Consider the following 19,791-nt stretch of genomic DNA (forward strand, 5'->3'; position numbering starts at 1 on the left):
ATTGGAAGGCGATGGATCTTATGAAGCAGCTTTCCATTTTAAAGTACGGTCTAAATTAGTCCAAGTCTAGCCCTAGGCTCTCAGGCATCTCCAGCTGCCGCTGGACTTGCTGCGCACATCTAGCTACCGTCGCACCATCAATAACTCGGTGGTCAGCGCTCCAACTCAAGATTGCTCGCTTCTTCTTAACGAGCTTCTCAATCCCATCACTATCTTTCTCAAATACAGGCTCGCTTTCGACCTTGCCTATAGCCATAATGGCAACCATAGGGGGTAAAATGACTGGTGCCACCACCTGGCCGCCAATGCTGCCAATATTGCTGACTACAATGGTGCCATCTATCATGTCATTTGGACTTAGCTTTCCATCTCTCGCCAGCTGCCCGAGACGGGAAATCTCTGCAGCTAGTGAAAGCAAAGAGTGGCGCTTCACGTCTCGTACTACGGGCACTAGGAGTCCTTTGGGGCTGTCCACCGCCATCCCAAAGTTATGCTGGCCTCTCATGATGAGCTCAGGGTTTTGACCATCGCCAGACGCGCTTGCATCCAAGATTGCGTTCAATATGGGGACCTCGGTGATTGCGTCTGAAACGGCCTTCATAATAAATGGAAGCGGCGTGAGCTTCAATGCATTGCCGTTGTGGTGTCGTAATGCCAATGAGGGGTTCGACTTGAAGCGCTCACATAGGTCCATTATGGCTGTCAGGTCGACTTTGTGTGTGTAGAGAAAGTGCGGAATAGCCAGAGATCTCGTCATTGTTTTGAACATACTCATTTGTATAGGTGTCATTGTTACTCGACGGTCATTGTAGTCAGCGCCGTTCACGGTGGAGGGTTGGATCTTTGCCTGCTGCTTGTGAAAGGATTCGTTGGCATCAGACTTGATATATCGCATAATATCTTCTTTTAGGATGGTTCCTTCCTTGCCGGTACCCTTGACATGTTTGATGTCAATGTTTTTCTCCTTGAGTAGTCGCCTCAACGCTGGGGTAATCGGCGTCGGGTTACTGGTGCTGTTTGGCGATGCTTGCTGGTCTGTTTCATCCAGTATGCGAGTTGGCATGGAGCTTTCTGAGAGCGATTCCTGCTCCACGGGCAGCTGTGATCCCGAGGTTAGCTCCTGGGTCTTCTTGTCGTTTCCTTCACCCAAGCTTGTGTCTGACAAATGAGCTCCGTCATGACTGTCGCTGGAGACATCGATATCGAGAAGTGCCTGCAATTAATCAGCCCCTGTCGCGTATCTTCATCCCCTGGTTTGCTAATTTGCTGAAGCTTACACTCCCAACTTTGGCCAGGTCACCAACTTCGTAATGTATTTTCTCAATGATACCTTCGAATCTCGAGGTAATCTTTAAAGCGGTCAGACAGAACACATCAGAACGTTGCTGCCGGCGCACTCAAACTTACTTCAACTGCGGCTTTGTCGGACTGCACTTCGCAAATGAGATCAAATTGTTCCACCCTATCTCCAGGCTTCACAGCCCAAGACATGACCTGACATTCCGTAATTCCTGCAGTATCAAGCCCGCCTGGGGTTAGGGTGGATACGCATTGAGAGCAGAGAGTCAAGATGGATGCTAACCTTCACCAATGTCCGCAAGCAAGTATGGCTTCGAGATGCGTAATGCTGGTGTGCTTCCTAGCCAACGATAGTTGGGTATTTGGCTCCTTGTCCTCACGCCCGTGGATCTGACTGTCTTGCAGGCGGTTGCGATGGTCCTTACCATCAACACTGGGGTTCGGTGCCAGGGGTGCATCATGGCTGTGGTGGCTTTGAATGATTACAGTGAGCAGAATGAAATGTCATTGAAGGCAATAGTTCTCGTTGTAATTTCCCAACATTCCATCTTCGATTTGCAAGTAAGAAAGGTCGCCGCCGGCCTCATGGCTAGACCGTGCCCGAAAGCCGGCCCGGGTCGGGCTACGGGCATCTCTCGGCTTCGCTCATGGCGTCTGACCAGCATTTCAACACCAACGCTATTATTCTGCAGCTTGCCTCGGTATTCGTACGCTTCCGAATCGGGTGCCAGGGCTTCAGAGTGATTCGTACGTCAGGATCTTTAGAACCTATTAGGGTCTATCACGCTGTGCGCTTGGTTGACATAGGCTTTTCCCAATCTTGTCCTCTCACGCAGTCGGCTAACACCATGGGACCTTTTACGTCAGGTATCAGAGCCTTTTCTCTTGTTTCTCGTTACTCGCGTCTTGGTCGCCATAACGGTCATCGATGGACTTCGACTTCAGTCCCGGCCGCTACTGATTATGTGTTGTATGTTCTCACTCTGCCTCCAAAGCGACTGACCAAGTACCAGGAGATTAGACTGACATAGGCTGAGGACAGCCCTCGTTTCCCTGGTGCTGTCGACAGCCCGTTCAGCTCCAAGATGGAGTGGGTTATTCCCGCCGAGCACGCGCGAATTCCGACCTTTCGCATATTGAATATGGAAAACAAGATTGAGAATCCAGCGCTCCTTACCTCAAACGTATCCAAGGATGAGATAATACAATGGTACAAAAACATGGTGACTAGTATGTTCGGCTGCTGTCTTGCTTCTCGCGTGACTGGGCTGATGTAGGAATCTTCTTTCGCGAAGTCAATATCATGGACAGCATCATGTTCGATGCCCAGAGACACGGTCGCGTTAGCTTCTACATGGTATGCTTTCCCTTCAAATACTCAGTATACTCATATACTCCTAGACCTGAGCAATTTATGCACTCATTGAGGAACTGTTTTTCACCATTATTAGGTCTCCCATGGTGAAGAAGGTCTCATAATCGGATCAGCCGCCGCACTGGGACCAAGAGACGTTATTACGTGCCAATACCGAGAGCATGGCATTTTCTTACAACGCGGGTTTGTTCTCAAAGATTTTATGAGCCAGTTGACCGCAAATTGCAATGATCCTGGAAAGGGACGGAATATGCCGAACCACTACACTGGCAGGTCGAAAGTCGGAGCGGTATGTGTGTTGCTTGCCACCATTCGAGCTAGACGCTGACTTTTCAGCATTCTGTGGCGTCAACACTTGGCACTCAAATACCCCATGCTGTTGGTGCAGGATATGCTCTAAAACTCCAGGACCAACGAAGCCCAGATACAGCTCCCAGGGTCGCTGTGGCATATTTTGGTGAAGGTGCTGCTAGTGAGGGCGATTTTCATGGTGCTCTCAACATGGCTGCCACAATGAGTAGCCCTGTCATCTTCATCTGCCGTAACAACGGCTTCGCCATCTCCACTCCAGCCTCGGAGCAGTACAAAGGCGATGGCATCGCAAGTCGAGGAGCCGGGTACGGGATAGAGACGCTCCGTGTCGATGGGACGGATATCTTCGCGGTCTACGAGGCCACGAAAGTCGCAAGGCAAAAAGCTCTCGAGCATGGTGGTCGTCCTATTCTGCTCGAGTTGATGAGTTACCGCATTTCCCATCACAGCACTAGCGATGACAGTTCGTCATACCGTAGCCATGAAGAGGTTGCTTCTTGGAAAGACTCACCGCACCGTAATTCGATCATGCGGTTACGCCAGTGGTTGGAACACGAAGACCTATGGAGTGAAGACATGGATAAACTTTTCAGAGCGCAGGTCCGCAAGGACGTTGTTCAAGGATTAGGTTCGGCCGAGAAGGAGAAGAAACCAAGTCTGGCCTCTATCTTTACGGATGTTTATGCCGAATTAACGGAGGAGTCTGATGCCCAGAGACGGGAGCTGAAGCGCCTTATCGAAAAATACCCGGCCGAGTATGATATCGACAATCATGTAGGCGGTATCGAGGGACTATAGTTGCCGGATGAATGAGAGTCTTTTTTAGCATATCGGACTTCATACGTTCCTTAATATCGTGCCTTGCTCGCCATGCAGGGGGTTAATGAGCTTTTGTCATTCCACATCAAGCATAGAGATAACATCAATCGTATTCCCGTTGCGAATGTTACATCTTTTGTCTGTATAGAGTCTCTTATCAACTCTTGCAGGCAAGCTGTAAAGGAAATTAGCTTGTGTCCTTTTGCGCAGTACGGTCACTGAATTAAAAGATTTTATGAGTTGGACGTATATAGTTTGCCCGGGTGTACTCTATGAACATGTAGTTGGCTTTGGTATACGGACTCTCCCAAGCTTTTGCTATGTATATATTCTTCTAAGGGACATCCTATCTACTTGCTTATCTTCGAAATCACTCATCTTCGAGACTCCGAAGAATGTTATCGTACACTCCTGTGATTATAGATTAGCAAGATAGATCCGAGTTTGGGTATGGAGAGGAAGTGGCATACTCGTTACGTCAGGGAAAATGTACTTTTCATACGATAGGCCCGTGTGAGTTGTCCACCCGCCAAGTCTCCTGACAGGGCTTTTAAGGTGGAACAACAGATTTTCTTGTATCGTAGCTGCGATCTCAGAGCCGACTCCATAGTTAACCATACTTTCGTGGACAATTATGGCGCGTCCTGTCTTCCGAACACTGGCTAGCACAGTCTCCCTATCCCACGGGTATATGGAGCGAAGGTCAATTAGCTCGATGCTAACGTCCGTTCTGTCTTTCTTGACTGCTTCTATAGCCTGCTGGCAAGTGTATAGTGGACGCCCGTAGGATATTATTGTCAGGTCACTGCCAGGTTGGAGAACCTCCGCTTTGCCCAACGGCAACGTATATGTCTCGTCAGGTACCTCCTCAGTCGCTGCGCGGTACAAGATCTTCGGCTCCATGAATATGACGGGATCTTTTGAGTGTAGAATAGCAGATAAAAGAAGCCCTTTAGCTTGCGTGGGAGATCTGGGCATGACTATCCGAAATCCAGGTACATGGCTGAAAAGCGATTCAGGCGACTGTGTATGATAGCTGAGTTTCTTTCAGTCAGCCGCGTCACGCAAGAAGCTTTCTGGTCAAGAAGTGTGGAAATCATCTTGCAGGTACTTACAGCGCACCGTGTCCGACACCCCCACAAGGCATGCGAATGACAAGACCGCCAAGATTAGCACCGCTCGTTCCTTCTCGATATCGGAACTTGGACGCTTCGTTCACAATCTGGTCAAAAGCAGGGAAAACATAGTCCGCGAATTGGATTTCAACTACAGGCTTCATGCCTTCCGCAGCAGCTCCGATAGCAACGCCGACCATTCCCTGCTCTGTGATTGGCGAATTGAAGACCCTGTCTTTTCCAAATTCCTTTTGCAGGCCGGAAGTGCATCTAAAGACACCACCAAATGCTACATCCTGTCCATAACAGAGCACACGGTCTGAAGATGCCAAAGCCGTGTGCAGCGCAGAGTTGATCGACTGGAAGAGATTGAGTCTTGTTGAAAGCCCTGCTGTAGGCAAACCTGGAGTTTGCGCGAAAGTGTCTCTCTTGTGGTGCAGTAGCGGAGAGGTGCTAAAATCTGTAGGGAGGTTCAGACGCCGTGCTGGCTGGCCGTTAGAGAGGGTCGCGAATGTAGACGAGTGGTGTGGACGAACAGCCGTGATCAAATTACGCGAATGCTTATTCCAGGCCATTATGTTAGAGAATTTGAACCAAGGAAACCAAACATGCAATGATCTAGTGATAAACATGGCCAAACCATCTATACTAAGATATAAGTACAGTCAAATTTGGCCGATTACTTAGAACCGCGAATAACCGCAGCGAGACCTGGCAACGGTGGGCTTTTTGCGCGGAAGATTTGCGGCCGGTGGCTCTGATCCTACAGTATTTTGGCAATCAGAGTATTCGGGGAGGCTGGTCGTGCAACATCAAGCCTGGGCCAATCTGTTCGCAGCCCGAGGCCGCGCAATCACATCCGTGGCTGCGGCCGGGGTCGGCTTGGAGACTCGGGCTCCAGATAAGGGCCCCTGCCAGAAAGCGGCGGACCCGCGTTTTGAGCTAGCATAGCCGTGAATGGTCACCAATACCCCAGTTTTCCAATCTGTCCTAGTTGCTTGGTGGGCTTACAGGGGTTAAGGTTCTACCCCGCAGTAACGCTCCTCATCTCATGATGCTGAGATGCCTGTCAATGAACGTAGAGGATCTGTACATACAGTAGGGGAGAGTAGACTTTTTGAGCTACACATGTCAACTGGAACGACTTATAAGTCCGACCGTGCTTGCTTTGTGAAATCCTTCAACGAAGGTTTTTCACTTGAGATTTTACCTGAGACGACTGGCTTACCATCAAGTTGCTTCAAGAACGACGATTCGAAACAGCAACATGACTAGCCTTTCATTCGCTTTGCTTCCTTTGTTAGCGGGGGTTGTCTTGCTACTCCTTAAGCTAGTCAAGGTTGGCTCTAGGCCTGCCGGATACCCACCTGGGCCTCCAACGCTGCCTCTGCTGGGTAACTTGCATCTTGTGCGTACCTTATTGACTTCGAACTCAGAGAGATTTCGATCCTGATAGATTCACATAGATGCCAGTCTCTAAGCCGCACCTTCAATTGCAAAAGTGGGCCAAGGAATACGGGTAGCTTTGCCTCTCTTTTCGGACAGAAACATTTCTCACTATACTGGCAGGCCAATCTATTCGCTAGTTTTGGGCACCAAGACAATGGTCGTGTTGTCCTCCGACACTGTTGTCAAGGAGGTGCTGGACAAGAGGAGCGGAAACTACTCAGACCGGCCAGACATGTTTATCGGACAGAGGATTGCCAGTGGAAACCTCCGACTGGTCGTCATGGTTAGCTAGCCACTGATCCAGAATCGAACATGCATGGGTTATTCTGACCTGAACAGAGATACGGCGACAACTGGCGTATGATTCACCGCATGATTCACAATTTTCTCAACATCAAGGCTGCCATCACCTATGTACCTTACCAAGAGCTAGAGAACAAATTCCTCCTGGAAGGTCTTTTGGATACCCCGGACGACCTACTCCGCCACGTCCGGAGATTCACATACTCTCTCTCCACCCAAATGATATATGGTTATCGCTGCGTCAATAACAAGGACCCGAATCTCATGCAGCTCTTTGAGGTAAGATAGCCCTGAGGCTATTGGCTAGACGTTGTAACTTTCGTGGGCCTGCCACTAATTCTTCCCAGAGTTTTGAAAAATGGGGTGAGCTATCAGGGAGTTCCAGCGCTCAAGTGGCGGATCTCTATCCAATTTTGCAGAAGCTGCCGGATTTCTTGGCCCCAAACGTTAGTTACGCTAAAAGCTTATTCGCGGTCGAAAGAAAGAATTATGTCCACCACTGGATGAAGTCAAAACAAGCGTTGGATAGCGGCAAAGGCTTGGTACGTTCTTGCTCGTGATACTCATGGAATGAATATACCACGGGGTAAGGCTGACTGTAATACCAGCCTTGTTTCTGCAATGACGTTTACAGAGCTCAATCAAAGGAAGGCTTTGATGACGATGCGGCAGGCTACATCAGTGGCTCACTACTGGAGGCAGGATCGGATACTACATCGTCCACTTTGTATGGTTTCATTCAGGCCATCCTCGTTTGGCCTGAGGTGCAACGCAAGGCTCAGGAAGAAATCGATCGCGTGGTCGGTCCTGATCGTCTTCCAACAATGGAAGATTATGAAAACCTACCGTACATCCGCTGCTGTATCAAGGAAAGCCTACGATGGATGCCTACGGTTATTCTTGGCGTGCCGCATGCTGCATTGAAGGATGACAATTATATGGGCTATACGATTCCCCAGGGCGCTACAGTAGTGAACAATGTCTGGTACGTATTCCTCATGCCGAGAAATTTGAAATCGACTATATGCATCCAAGAGATTTGGGATTAACAAAAATTGCAAAGGGCTATTCACATGGATCCTAACCGGTCTGACGAACCACGAGTTTTCAAGCCAGAACGGTTCACGGGCGATAATACTACCCTCTTTCAATCTGCGATGGGTGATACGAAGAAACGTGACAACTTTGTTTTTGGAGCTGGCCGCCGCATGTGCCAGGGTATTCATATTGCCGAAAGATCTCTCTTTTTGGGTATTTCGCGCCTCATTTGGGCATTCAATTTTTCCCCGGCCAAAGATGAGCAGGGTCAGCTCTTTAACTACGATGTGGAAGACCTTGTCGGGGGTATCACGGTGCAGCCAAATGAGTACCCGGTCCACATCGAGCCTCGATCTGCGGGTAAGGTAAAAATTATCAGATCGAGCGTAGAGGATTGCAAGAAGCTTCTGGATCCACAAACCCTTCAGTGGAAGAGTGTGCCTGAGGGTATGGCGTTCAGCACTTGGATGCCAGAACACATTGCGGCTTAAAGACTCTAATCCCCTGGTATCTCTGTTCTGATCATTACCATGACTGTGCGGGAATTATTTAATTTGTTATCTTTGGCCACGCAGCTTCATAGGCTAGTATGGATACGTCAAGTAGGCTACATGCGAGCTTAGTAGTAATTATGTCATATTCAGGCTGTGTCTAATCTTCTAATATTGAGGCCCTACATGAATATCTTGACTTAAAAAGTAATATAAGCATACAGTCTTTATATCGTTCCCTTCTTCTGACTTCACGCACCAATCTCCCCATTCAGACTTAGACATATCACAGAGATATCTACCCTGCATGTACCTAACATTGGAACTGAACGACAGCCCATGGCCTCTTCTCTAACAATAGTCAGGCAGTGGTTTAGCAGAGCAGACCTGGGCGAAATGGGAAGGAATCTGGAACTGGTTGCATAGCGGTGCTATTGCAGCGTCGATTTGACACCTGGGCAGATCCTCATATAATATATGCAGATTTTATGGGCTAGATGATTGACCGCACCTTCGTAAACATCAGAAAGACCCACGAAAGTACTGGAACTGTAGAACAAACAGACTTGGAGGCACGAATTGAACAAATAAATGCATCAAATCCAGTGCAAAGGAGTTAGGAGGCGAGCGCAGGCAATAAGCAAACTTGATTAGGACCGAAAAACCACCGATTCAGATCTCTAAAGTCTAACTAGCTCTATGACGCACAAATGCAAAAGCTAAGTATACCAAGTAGACTTTCCAAGGCGAATGGCAAACAAACATATTTTCAATCGCAAAAACAAACACAGTAGACCCGAAAAGGTGTAACAGTGGGAAACAATAAATCAAAAATTCAAAAGTCAAAAAGTCAAAAATCAAAAATCAATAGTTGAGCAGGGCAGAAGCACCAGGCTCGCTCGAGATGTAGATCACCTCGTGGTTGTCAGAGAAACCATTGAAACGAGTGGCACTGCACTTGGTGTAAGCACCCATCTCTTCGAAGTAGAGCCAGTCACCGGTATTGAGGAGACCAGGCAGATCAATCCGCTCACTGATCACATCAATACCATCGCAGGTGGGGCCCCAGATCGAGTACGAGATGTTTTCCGAAGTCGCAGAATTCGGAGTGCCCTGCTCGGGGTTGGCCGCAGACGAAAGGATCTGGGCAACGGGGTGCTGATGGTCGAAAATAATATTCGAGAAGTTGCCATAGACACCGTCGTTGAGGTAGATCATGTACGCATCGCGGGAGGGATCCATCGGGTCCGGAACGTCACGTCGAGCAATAATGTTGGCTGCCAGGGTAAAGGCATTGGCGACGTAGTAGCGACCAGGCTCAGCGATGATGCGGACATTGGGCGGGAAGTAGGTCTCCAAAGCGTCGCCCAGGATGGCCGAGAATTTCTCGAAAGTATCCTGGCAGAAACCACCACCAACGTCGAGGGTGTGAAGCTCATGTCCAATCTCCTCGGCCTGATCGAAGACCAGGCGGGCATCCTGGACCGCCTTAAGGAAAGCACGGGGGTCCTCGGCGCCCGAGCCGACGTGGAAGCTGACACCAACGACCTTCAGTTCGAGCTGGTGGGCAAGCTGGAGCAGCTGTTGGGCCACATCCAGGGAAGCACCGAACTTCATGCTCAATCGGCACAGGCTGGTTGAGTCGTCGGTCAGGATACGGAGGTAGAGTTCAGCCTCCGGGAAATGGGTCTTGATCTTGTACAGCTCGTCGGCATTATCAAAAGTCATTTGCTTGACACCCACCTCCTTGGCGTAGCGGAGGTAGGATTTGGTCTTGCACGGCTGGGCGTAAATGATTCGGCTGGGATCGATGCCCGTCTGAAGGGCAAGATCGATCTCGGACTTGGAAGCACAGTCAAATCCGTTGCCAAGCTGGGCCATGAGACGAAGGACCTCAGGGTCTGGGTTGCACTTGACAGCTGCAGGGGCCAGTTAGTCAGGTCCGAGGGAGTAGCTCACTGCGAAGCAGACGCGAAACGCTTACCATAGAAAGGCTTAACACGGCCCAAGTTCATCTTCCACTGCATATGCTGGCGATACACCTCGCCCATATCAGCGACATAAAAAGCATCCTCCTCTCCCGCTCCACAGCGGTCCACATCCACCTCAGCGGCACGCTTCTTCAATATGTCAAGGACCAGGTCCTTGGCAGCCAACCGAGATTGCAACAATTCCTCCCCATGGTTGCTGGTCACACCAAGATCACGACAGATGTGGTTCTTCATGGTGCATACCTCAACAGGGGTAATACACGCAGTCGGTGCCATATCCGTACAGCTGCGACTCAGCACGGAAACGGATTCAAAAGATTGGTATAATAAAAGAAAGTAGACGTTTTACGCGACTGCGCGTTAGGGAGGGCGAAAAGTTTCGCAACCGAAGTTGACTGGACCAAGCCTCCTAGACCCTTCCTCCTTAAGAGGAAGAACCTTCAGAGAAGTCCTATGCGGCAGCTCAAGGTTTGAGGGATGATCGTGGGGCGTCAACGGGGTGAAAAAAGGCGCACCCGACGGAAGCTCAGCGAGAAGCAGGAGGTGGAATGTTGTTAAGAGTGTCCCGGAGACGTCGAGTGGATACAATTTGGCTGAGAAGCACAAATGAGGCTGGAGCCGTGATGCCGGTGATGCCTTAGTCGAACCTAAGGCAGTAAAAAAAAAAGCTAGAAAATGGACACGATGTGTGACGCTACCATAAGTTAGTCAACCTGAGGGTAGACGAAAATAAAATATGAGAGAAAAAAATGGACGGCTGAGGTTCGGGGGAAGTTCAGATTTTTCAGCTTTCACCAAGGCGGTGTTTAGGGCATGAAGGACACAGACACAAAGGGTATAGTGGTAATTAAATCACGCACTGTGACACACCAATAGCCATCGAGTCGAGGTACATTAAACCAAGCAAAAAAAAAAGTACTCACCTAGATGATCCCAAACACGAGGGGAAAGAAAAGGAAAGTCCACTTGCTCTGGGGGAAAAACTATGGAACTGCTTACGGCATCCAGGCCCAGGGTTCAAACCGTTCCCGCAAAGAGAGTCCACACACACAAAAACTGGGATCTTCCCCCTCCGAGACCCAGTTTTCTTCTACCTATCCACTATGCGCGATTTCTATACTTGTTTTCGTGTTAGCTGAATGTAGGTAATAGGTACGATATGCATGTACGTGCGTGCCTGCGTATTGCATACTGTAGCGCACACCGTGGTAATTCTCGGGATGCTAAAAAAAAAAAACATGCGGTGTAGTCATCCCTGTCAATATTACGCTAGGAAATCTTCTTTAGTGGACGATGATATGTATGGTGATACATAAAGTACTCATACATGCTGGTGAGTAACCCCCACGTCAAAGCTAATTCCTTGAGTTTAAGAGAAAAAAGTATTACAAGGTAGCGACGGGTTTCCCAAAACGTTACAGGCAAGTGCCAGAACAAATCGAACAAGCTCCCCGCGCTAACGCTAATAAGGGCGAGAACCTCGGGTATGACGCACCAGTGGATTGGGCGCACGGACCATTAAGCTCCGCTCTGATCAACATGCACTATGACACGTCGACATGTTCACGCCGGTAGCAGTACAACTCAATTGTATCGCTTTGGTCATGCTGTGATGGTAACGGGACAGTTGTCTGCTGGGCAGTAAATGCCGCATCCTTCATCAAATCGAAGAAGATGGCTTCGCTCTCGTGCCGCCGCTTCAGGGCCACTAGAATCAACGCGTCCGGGGAAGTCCGGACCAATCGGTCTAGAACTGAAACTAAGGTGGGCAAGCTGTCTGCATTATAGGTACAGTCGGAGACAAGGATCAAATCAATGGGCTGGCTGCAGAGGTTTGGTGGCGGCTCATCCCAGTCAAGGTTTTGATACCGGACCGACGAGGACGGCTTGAGATGGGCCTCATCAATGTTGCGCATTACAATTTTCTCAACCTCAGGGAGGTCGGTGAGGAGCACATTGCATTGGTCAAGCATTGTTGCCAGTGCAATGCCCACAATACCACATCCAGCGCCCAATTCCACTGCCTGAAGGGCCGAGCCGCGTGGCTTGAGCAGCTGATCGAGAAGAGGAATGGCTGTGGCTGTGCCGGTGATGGATTGATTGAGGAAAATGATCGATGCAAGTGCCGCATCCCTGCATGAATAAATCAAATTAAAATGAAGAAGCGAGCTGAAGGAGAATGCCTATTACCAAATGTGTCGGGCAATGCTATTGCCCGTCTCCTCCCAAATTTTCAGAGTTGGATCAGATTTGCTTCTCATGCTGAATTCTCGCTGAATCAATTTCTCAGCTGGCTCTGATTGCCACTTAAAGGGGGCACTACAGCCCGATATCACCAGCGGTGTGGTGTCAATCCCAAGTATATCTTGCGGGATAGTCTGGGTCCGGATCTGGAACACTGCTTCGTGTTGGGAGACATGGTCGATTGAATATGGTCCCATGGAGATCAAAAGTTGTCGCGAGCCAGCTTGCCATTTTTGGGAACTCTGATCAATGGTTTCCCGGGGTGAACGCTGGGCCCAGGTTGCCACTAAATCCACATCTTCTGCTAGAAAATCATCCCCGAGATCAGTGGTGATGCAAATGAGAGCAGTGATAAAGACGGATTTTTTCTGCTGTGGTCGGGACAACTTGGCATTTTTCTTTTCTTGGTGAAACTTTGGGGGCTTTAAAAAGCGAATGTAATAAACCATGGTCAGAATTACTTTTGAATACCCAATTTTCTCTTATGCTTCAAATCCATTTTATCTTTTTTCTTTTTCTTTTCCTTTTTTTACCCCAGACCTTGGTATCACGTGTCAGCTGACTAACCCAGTAACCAGATGACATCGCTCGAATACCCCAACAATTGCGCGGCCCCGGACCTCACGTTCCTCAACCCCCTTACGATGAATTGACTTCCGCCCTTTCCGGTTTCTCCTGCTCACCCTGACCGTGCTGCAAGATGATGCGATCGCGCGATCCGCGCATCCGGCAGCGAATCAACCAGATCTCCCATAATATCGAGTCCGCCAACGAGACCGCCCAGGAAGGACTATACGCTTTTTCACAAAACTACTTGTCTCCATGTGTGGCCTCCATTGGCAACTGCATTAATGGATGTACCGCTCCTTGTTTCCCAAGCCGGGAAGATCAGCTGAGGCGCCGGCGCCGGGATAATGCCGAGGCCAACTTCGATTTCTACGATGACTGGGATAACGCCGAGGAAGAGGATAGCTTGCTAGGATGGGGTACCGGAGAATTGGATCGCCTTCTAGCGGGCAGTGGGTTGACCCGAAATACAGCAGAGCAGCCACGCCGGCCAAGAAGGATGAGTTACGGTACACGTAACACAAGACGGAGGAGTACAGTACACATCCCGGATGATCGCAGCGACCCCACGGTCATCCCTAGCTCTTCACTGATCGGATTTCTGGAACGCTTTCCCTGGAGGTTTGGGGCGAAAGGAATCAAGTATCGTCCCTCCGCAGCGGACTTGCAAGAACACCCGGGCAGCTCGCGACGCTATGCACACGAAGATGAGCCATTAATGGAAGCGACCGAGGATGAAGGAGGTCTAATATCCTATAATGAAAATAGAAGGGATCGAAGTGGGACTGGCTCGTCTCGCGATACATCCAACTCACTGAGCTCTCGTGGAGATCTGCTACCGAGTGATGAAGAAGAAGACGCAGTTCCGCTGGACGATGAATTTGCTCTTGTTTTTGGACGTCGTGGGACTGGTTTGGAGTCGGATGATCAGGGCTCCAAGTCAGAAATGGTGAGATCTGCTTCTGGTACTTCCAGTTTAGGGGATGCATCGTCCAAGAAGTCAAATCGCAAGAAGAAAAAGAAGCGTTCATCCACAAAATCACCAATGAGCACAGACCAAGAGATCATACACGGTTTCAATCCCCCGTCAATGGCGGATCTGCAAGTCGAGAAGGATCAGGCGGCACATGAGGAATTAATGATCAAGAAGAACCGAATTGCCGCACAAGAACTAGCTGCTAAGCGGGGTCTTCATCTTGACAACAGTCACCAGGTACACAGCACTATGAATCATTTCGCAATGTAATTAAACGCTGACATTGTTTGCAGCCCACATCACCCTCAACGACAAAGGAACCAATACCCAGGCAACCCTCTCAACAAAGCCTCTTACCGATGGGCGAACAGCAAGTCGATCATACTGATCAAAAGTCCATCGGGTCATCTATCCGACGGCTTTCGGGCGAACAAACAGAACCATTCCCACCATTTCCGCTACCAGAATCTCCTGACATATTATCCCGACCCACCTCCATTAATGATCCAGGTAACGGGGTAAATCTGGCTGGTGAATCCAGTCGCCACAATACTGACGTCTCATGAAGCTCGCTCTTAGCTTCTGCTGAAGATGATGCTATGTGATATGCTCAGTCGATCTATTACATCCACGCACGATATGATGACCCTTGTTTTCACTGTACTTATACCCCACCGATGCTGGTGCAATATATTGATTGCGGCTTTCAAGTCTTCCTAATTCGAACTGTACCTAGTACGTACTAAAGCACTGTAAATAAAACTCGAGAAAATTGCTTGCCCAATCAAAAATGCACTGAGCTATTGCATGCAAAACCGCCTGTGGTGTGATAGTAAGCACAACCAGTAATGATCAATTCTTTCATCCTATTCTGGTGTGCTCAAGAGCCCTGGAGGTATCTATCATGGGAACTCGATGAAGAAACATACGTACCGTGATCGTCGGAGATAAGATAATCCCTAAATCCGGTCCCCTCCCCTGTTGCGTAAACGACTGAATGACAGGGACGATTGCATGCAGTTATTATAGCTTCTTAGGGTATCGAATAAGCGAAGATTTCAAGTGGGTGATTGATATCAATTGTTTATCATTCATTTATTCTAAGCATACATGGTTGTAGTACAGAATATGTAGGGATCAACCCAATGTTTCCAACACCGCCTTATCACATAGTAGTGACCTCGGAGATAACCTTGGAAATCGCACAGAATCCAACTAACTTTCCTATCTAATCCTGTGCAAACAACAACGTCTCCCACTAGCTCCATCCATCATTATTTTAAATACCGCATAATGGCCAAAGCCAGGACTGAGTCTGAAAGGCGAGCCGCTCTTACCAAGGGTAGGGCTCCGCACGAGCTACCTTGGTATAAAACAGATTTCGAAGAGGTGCCGGAACCTGCGAAGACCATCCTGGAGAATTATAGCAAGATTCCACCAGATCAGGTGCTACAGCATGTGAAAGATGTGGTTAGTCAAGTCTCGGTTCTAAGCACCGATACACTAATTGACATGTAATATTTTCCTTAGCGGGATCGCGCTTTCGAAGTGGTAAGTCCCTCCATACTCAGTCCCACCTGAGCATAGATTGGGTTGATTAACCACTATCATGCCTCGGTCAATGCTAATTTCAAGTTGCGACCTAGTTCCCTTATCCTTGTATCGGGTCATTCCGGTTCCTGGATATGAGTATCCCCAAGTTACCAGTCTACCCTGAGATTCTCGAACGATTGAAATCAGGCCAGAAGCTTCTGGATATGGGCTGTGCTATTGGACAAGAGCTGCGGCACCTGGTATGTCGATGTGGATATCCCCTAGGCAATGCCACGCTCCCATTCAAGCTCCTAAACAAAAACAGGCTTACGACGGTGTCCCATCCGAAAATTTATACGCCTCTGACCTCCACAAAAAATTCTTTAACATGGGCTATGACCTCTTCGCGGACCGTGAAACCCTCAAATCCAAGTTCATCGCATCTGACATCTTCGACGATGACTCCGATCTCGTGAGAGACCTCACTGGTAAACTGGATATCATCAACACGGCCTCGTTCTTTCACCTGTTCGGTTGGGACCAGCAGATAGTTGTTGCCAAGCGCGTTGTTAGCTTGCTTCGTGCACAGCCTGGTTCACTTCTGATTGGACGCCAGGTTGGGTGTGCTGATCCTGACGATACTAATAATGAGGGCAAGGAGTCACTGATTTACCGCCATAATCTGGAGACATGGAAGAGCCTTTGGAGACAGGTTCAGGAGGAGACCGGGACGCAATGGGAGATTGAGGGGGGATTTGAGGATTGGAGTGCCTATACTAAAGGTGTAATGAGGGTTCTCCATGGCGATAACCCCATTAGGATTTGGTTCGTTGTGAGGCGGGTTTAGATGCATGTCTGTGAACGGACCGTGGTATGAGTATAGGTCAATTCTATCGTATGGAATCTATGTGGGGCTGTGCTCAATTATGGTGGGTTTGATATATATTCATTATGGGTTTGAGATCCAATCTACTCTGTGCTGTTCCAGACTGTATTTGCTTCAAAGGACTGAGCACTGCTGTCCAGCAAGCTCGCATAGGGGACAGGCAGGCTGGCAGGTAGCTGAGAGAGAGATTTGTGGGTCTGTGAAAATGTGGTGGAGTCCTCAAATAACCAAGGCGGATTTGCTAAAGACATGATTTCATGGTCGAAGATCGTCCACGAATCATCGGCACCAGGGCCCGGAAACACCAATGCAGAACTTGTGTCTGGCGGGGTATGCATGGCCTGCATGCTGGATTCGAGGCGCTGTAATAGAACAGTGTGTATACTCACTGTAGTTTGAGAGCTTCGCTCTAGGCTTTGAAGGTGGGATTGAATGAGGTGTAGGTCTATAATTTGTTAAAAGTGATTATATTAGTGGGACTGGGAACTTATACCATCTTGGTGGGTAATGCCATCCTCTACTCCACGAAGGAGGAGGATAGCAGCCCATGTTATCATCTGGCTCGAGTTTTAGCAAACCCCATATAGGATATTAAGGACCATGCTCACTATCAGATCCCAATTTGACCAAATACTTGCATCATCTTGGCGCAGTCTTAATACTGCTCGTGCTGACACCAGCAGCTCATGTCTCTCGACAGGACTAATATTAGCCGAGCTGAGATCAAATCCCCGAGCAGGATGGTAGATTGAGAGCACATAAAGCTTGTGCAAATGATACTGTAACAATATCAAAATACCCTGTCGGTCAGACGGGGATGGCTCTTGACCAGAAGGCTGGCATCAGCAAATGATAAAACATCAGTCGGGGTCGTTTGAATCCTTACGAGATGCCCCATTATACCGAACAAGCCAGTCATCAAGCTTTCGAGCCCAAAGACGTATAACCTCAGAGTCTCGCTCTGTAAAAGGACTGCGAACCGCCGGGATACAGTCAGTGGCATCTGCATTTATTGAGCACCAAATTGTCGGCAGGCCTCTTCCCACAAAGTGGCTGAGACCAAAGTGCATCATTTCGGCCAGACCTTGAAAAGCATTCTCTTGATGGCTGTCTAGACGGTGGATACCAGGCGTTGGTGGTTTGTGGGGAATGAGAGGGTAGGACATGTGTATAGACGCATGTTCAATGTCAATGACCTGCAGCCATCAGCATAGTCAAGCAATCTTCAGGATTCAAAATATAACTCACTTGAAGACCAGAGAATAGACCACGCCAATCTAGTGTCGAAGTTCCCAGATCAAAGGGACAGTGGTCTAACCAGAGTCGGTAACCCATTGCGATCCACAGACCGGTCGTTTCGATATAAGCTTCGGAGCTTAGACTTGCCATGATCAGACCAAGGACATTGTGGAACGCTTTGGGTCTCGTAATATCTATTGTTTCTTTATCCCTCCTCTTACAGAGGTCGATATCTATATTTGGGGATGCCAGCTCAGCTATTGCGCAGCAAGTCGCCGTAAAATAGCCTGCTTCTAGGGACCCCAGCTCGGAAGATTTGTGGTGAAGCGCGGCGATGTATAGAACAGCAGCTAGTAACAACGGTGTTGGAGAATTAAAGGCATCTCGATCTTTCAAGAAGTGAAGCAGCGGTAGATTGTTGAGAAATCTGTAAAGCCAATGAGTCCGTCATCTCAGGAGATCAACACGGCCCCCGGGATCAACTTACGAGGTCCAAAGGCACTTGATATTTGGTCTCGCCCAAATAGCCTCTTCCTGTACTGGTCGAGTTATGGATCTCAGATGAGCAACGGCGTCCCAAGCTCCTTGTATGAATATAAATTGGTCATCTTCCTCTGTTGGTGAGACTGAAGAAACAACTGGGTCCTCTAGGACATCTCGTTCAATCCCTAAGGCAGATTCAATTCGATCTAATCGATCCAGAATGGACTGATGGTCACGCATTGCAGGATGTATGTTGAATAAGTCTGCCTCCTCGAGGTCAAATAAATCATGAAGTGCAGAGGCCTTGACAGAAAGTAAGTACCGGCATTGCGCATGCGCTTTCAAGGTGATCATGTACAACATACATTAGCCCGAGGCTTGAAAACGCAAGTAGTCTGAGTATGGCGGCATCGACGGCAAGGTGGAGCCCCTGAGACTTCACATTTCATCTAAGAATGATTTTCAACGCATGGTCACACAATTATAACCACGCAGGATATACCTTTAGTCGCCGACAATTGACTGGCTGTATATTTAGTTACGTGCTGCATAAGTATGGGGTATTGCCCATGTCTAACTTACCACAAGCCTTCGTCGGCTTGGGTCCTCGAGCTGTTCTGACCTGTTTATCCATGGTGTTTGACGTGACATTTACATTTAGAGAAGGATGGATGGTTGAAGTCCGTGCTACTTCTTATCTGCGGGGGCCAAGCGGGCCCGCTTATGTGTTATCAGGGGTTTGCTACACAGACCTGAACACATCCAATGTCATATTGCAAGGTTGTTAGGGGAAGTCTTTCGGAATCGAGGCTGGAACTAAAAGGTCTACCACGTGTTTATATGGTATATTCAATGATCAGCTACTAAGGACTAGATATAAAGCTGTTTCCACAGCCTGGGTATCGAGACAAGTAGTGCCAGTGGATTAGAAAAGCTGGTAGTTACTAGTGTCCTAAAATCCTGCCATATTAGGCGGCTTTTGGGGAGCACTTTGATGAATGGTCATGGGTTATTACTGTGAATGGTGCCGCATTGGAGCTTGTAGTACTCGGATACTGGCTTTGTCCGATCCAGGTGTATGGCTAAATTGTGTGTAGAGGTATCAACATGATGACCTACGCAAGTGCAGTGAGACCACGGACACGTTAACTAGGCTAGAAGGGCTGGAGCGTTGAGATGCCTCGAGAACATGACCTCACAAGTCGGTCCGGAGCCTATCGGACTTATGTCAGCCGGAATAGCAGTACTCCCTGCTACAAATGAGGAACTTGTGGACAAAATGACACCAATGTAGAAGCTAAGGATTCCCCTATATGATCAGTCAAGCGTGAAGTATCTCAACACGTATTAGAAGCGTAATAACCATAGTGTGGCTGGATGTGCGGCTGGGTCGATGACTAAGGCTTCCCCCTCGTCGAGTTCTCTTCCGAAGAAGGAGCCATTGACCTCCGCCTAGACAGGAAAGCACGGCGAATCACTATTAACTTGCCCCAGAGGTGTTGCTCTTGACCGGGCCCGCTCTGCCTCTGGGATCTCTTCACGTCTCCCCATCCTGTCCCCCGATTGAACCCGCACCTCCCCCTCCGAGTGTATCCACCCCGAATCTGCACAATTTTTCGGCTTCATACCGGCCACGCGACCACTACGAACCCATATCGAGCCCTCCTCGGA

General features: G+C 48.8%; 9 protein-coding genes across 9 annotated transcripts; 4 read left to right on the forward strand and 5 right to left on the reverse strand.

Annotated features, from left to right (window-relative positions):
* Nucleotides 1-55: 55 nt before the first annotated feature.
* Nucleotides 56-1,491, reverse strand: N7503_002535 (uncharacterized protein; the record flags this gene model as incomplete). The annotated part of the gene is made up of 3 exons (XM_057062082.1): nt 56-1,213; nt 1,278-1,349; nt 1,408-1,491. The coding sequence occupies 3 exons, from the start codon at nt 1,489-1,491 to the stop codon at nt 56-58; spliced, it is 1,314 nt and encodes a 437-aa protein (XP_056926044.1).
* A 656-nt stretch (nt 1,492-2,147) lies between these two features.
* N7503_002536 (thiamine pyrophosphate-dependent dehydrogenase E1 component subunit alpha) lies at nt 2,148-3,784 on the forward strand (the record flags this gene model as incomplete). Its single annotated transcript, XM_057062083.1, has 5 exons — nt 2,148-2,269; nt 2,342-2,529; nt 2,577-2,656; nt 2,751-2,963; nt 3,011-3,784. 5 exons carry the CDS (start codon nt 2,148-2,150, stop codon nt 3,782-3,784), a joined length of 1,377 nt encoding a protein of 458 aa, XP_056926045.1.
* A 391-nt stretch (nt 3,785-4,175) lies between these two features.
* N7503_002537 (alpha-ketoacid dehydrogenase subunit beta) lies at nt 4,176-5,495 on the reverse strand (the record flags this gene model as incomplete). The annotated part of the gene is made up of 3 exons (XM_057062084.1): nt 4,176-4,216; nt 4,276-4,841; nt 4,921-5,495. 3 exons carry the CDS (start codon nt 5,493-5,495, stop codon nt 4,176-4,178), a joined length of 1,182 nt encoding a protein of 393 aa, XP_056926046.1.
* A 692-nt stretch (nt 5,496-6,187) lies between these two features.
* On the forward strand, nt 6,188-8,201 carry N7503_002538 (cytochrome P450; the record flags this gene model as incomplete). The annotated part of the gene is made up of 7 exons (XM_057062085.1): nt 6,188-6,328; nt 6,387-6,439; nt 6,490-6,652; nt 6,709-6,951; nt 7,020-7,214; nt 7,281-7,657; nt 7,736-8,201. The coding sequence occupies 7 exons, from the start codon at nt 6,188-6,190 to the stop codon at nt 8,199-8,201; spliced, it is 1,638 nt and encodes a 545-aa protein (XP_056926047.1).
* An 864-nt stretch (nt 8,202-9,065) lies between these two features.
* On the reverse strand, nt 9,066-10,468 carry N7503_002539 (type III PLP-dependent enzyme; the record flags this gene model as incomplete). Its single annotated transcript, XM_057062086.1, has 2 exons — nt 9,066-10,120; nt 10,186-10,468. The coding sequence occupies 2 exons, from the start codon at nt 10,466-10,468 to the stop codon at nt 9,066-9,068; spliced, it is 1,338 nt and encodes a 445-aa protein (XP_056926048.1).
* Nucleotides 10,469-11,736: 1,268 nt separating this feature from the next.
* On the reverse strand, nt 11,737-12,885 carry N7503_002540 (protein N-lysine methyltransferase family protein; the record flags this gene model as incomplete). Its single annotated transcript, XM_057062087.1, has 2 exons — nt 11,737-12,325; nt 12,383-12,885. The coding sequence occupies 2 exons, from the start codon at nt 12,883-12,885 to the stop codon at nt 11,737-11,739; spliced, it is 1,092 nt and encodes a 363-aa protein (XP_056926049.1).
* A 251-nt stretch (nt 12,886-13,136) lies between these two features.
* Nucleotides 13,137-14,249, forward strand: N7503_002541 (uncharacterized protein; the record flags this gene model as incomplete). Its single annotated transcript, XM_057062088.1, has 1 exon — nt 13,137-14,249. The coding sequence occupies one exon, from the start codon at nt 13,137-13,139 to the stop codon at nt 14,247-14,249; it is 1,113 nt and encodes a 370-aa protein (XP_056926050.1).
* Nucleotides 14,250-15,272: 1,023 nt separating this feature from the next.
* Nucleotides 15,273-16,359, forward strand: N7503_002542 (uncharacterized protein; the record flags this gene model as incomplete). Its single annotated transcript, XM_057062089.1, has 4 exons — nt 15,273-15,449; nt 15,510-15,530; nt 15,626-15,772; nt 15,838-16,359. 4 exons carry the CDS (start codon nt 15,273-15,275, stop codon nt 16,357-16,359), a joined length of 867 nt encoding a protein of 288 aa, XP_056926051.1.
* A 122-nt stretch (nt 16,360-16,481) lies between these two features.
* N7503_002543 (Zn(II)2Cys6 transcription factor) lies at nt 16,482-18,754 on the reverse strand (the record flags this gene model as incomplete). Its single annotated transcript, XM_057062090.1, has 9 exons — nt 16,482-16,843; nt 16,892-16,955; nt 17,007-17,221; nt 17,285-17,594; nt 17,647-18,064; nt 18,125-18,423; nt 18,486-18,569; nt 18,623-18,642; nt 18,703-18,754. 9 exons carry the CDS (start codon nt 18,752-18,754, stop codon nt 16,482-16,484), a joined length of 1,824 nt encoding a protein of 607 aa, XP_056926052.1.
* Nucleotides 18,755-19,791: the final 1,037 nt, after the last annotated feature.

The sequence above is a fragment of the Penicillium pulvis genome, assembly GCF_028828015.1.
Source record: "Penicillium pulvis strain IBT 33274 chromosome Unknown contig_12_segment0_segment0, whole genome shotgun sequence".
Lineage (NCBI taxonomy): Eukaryota > Fungi > Ascomycota > Eurotiomycetes > Eurotiales > Aspergillaceae > Penicillium > Penicillium pulvis.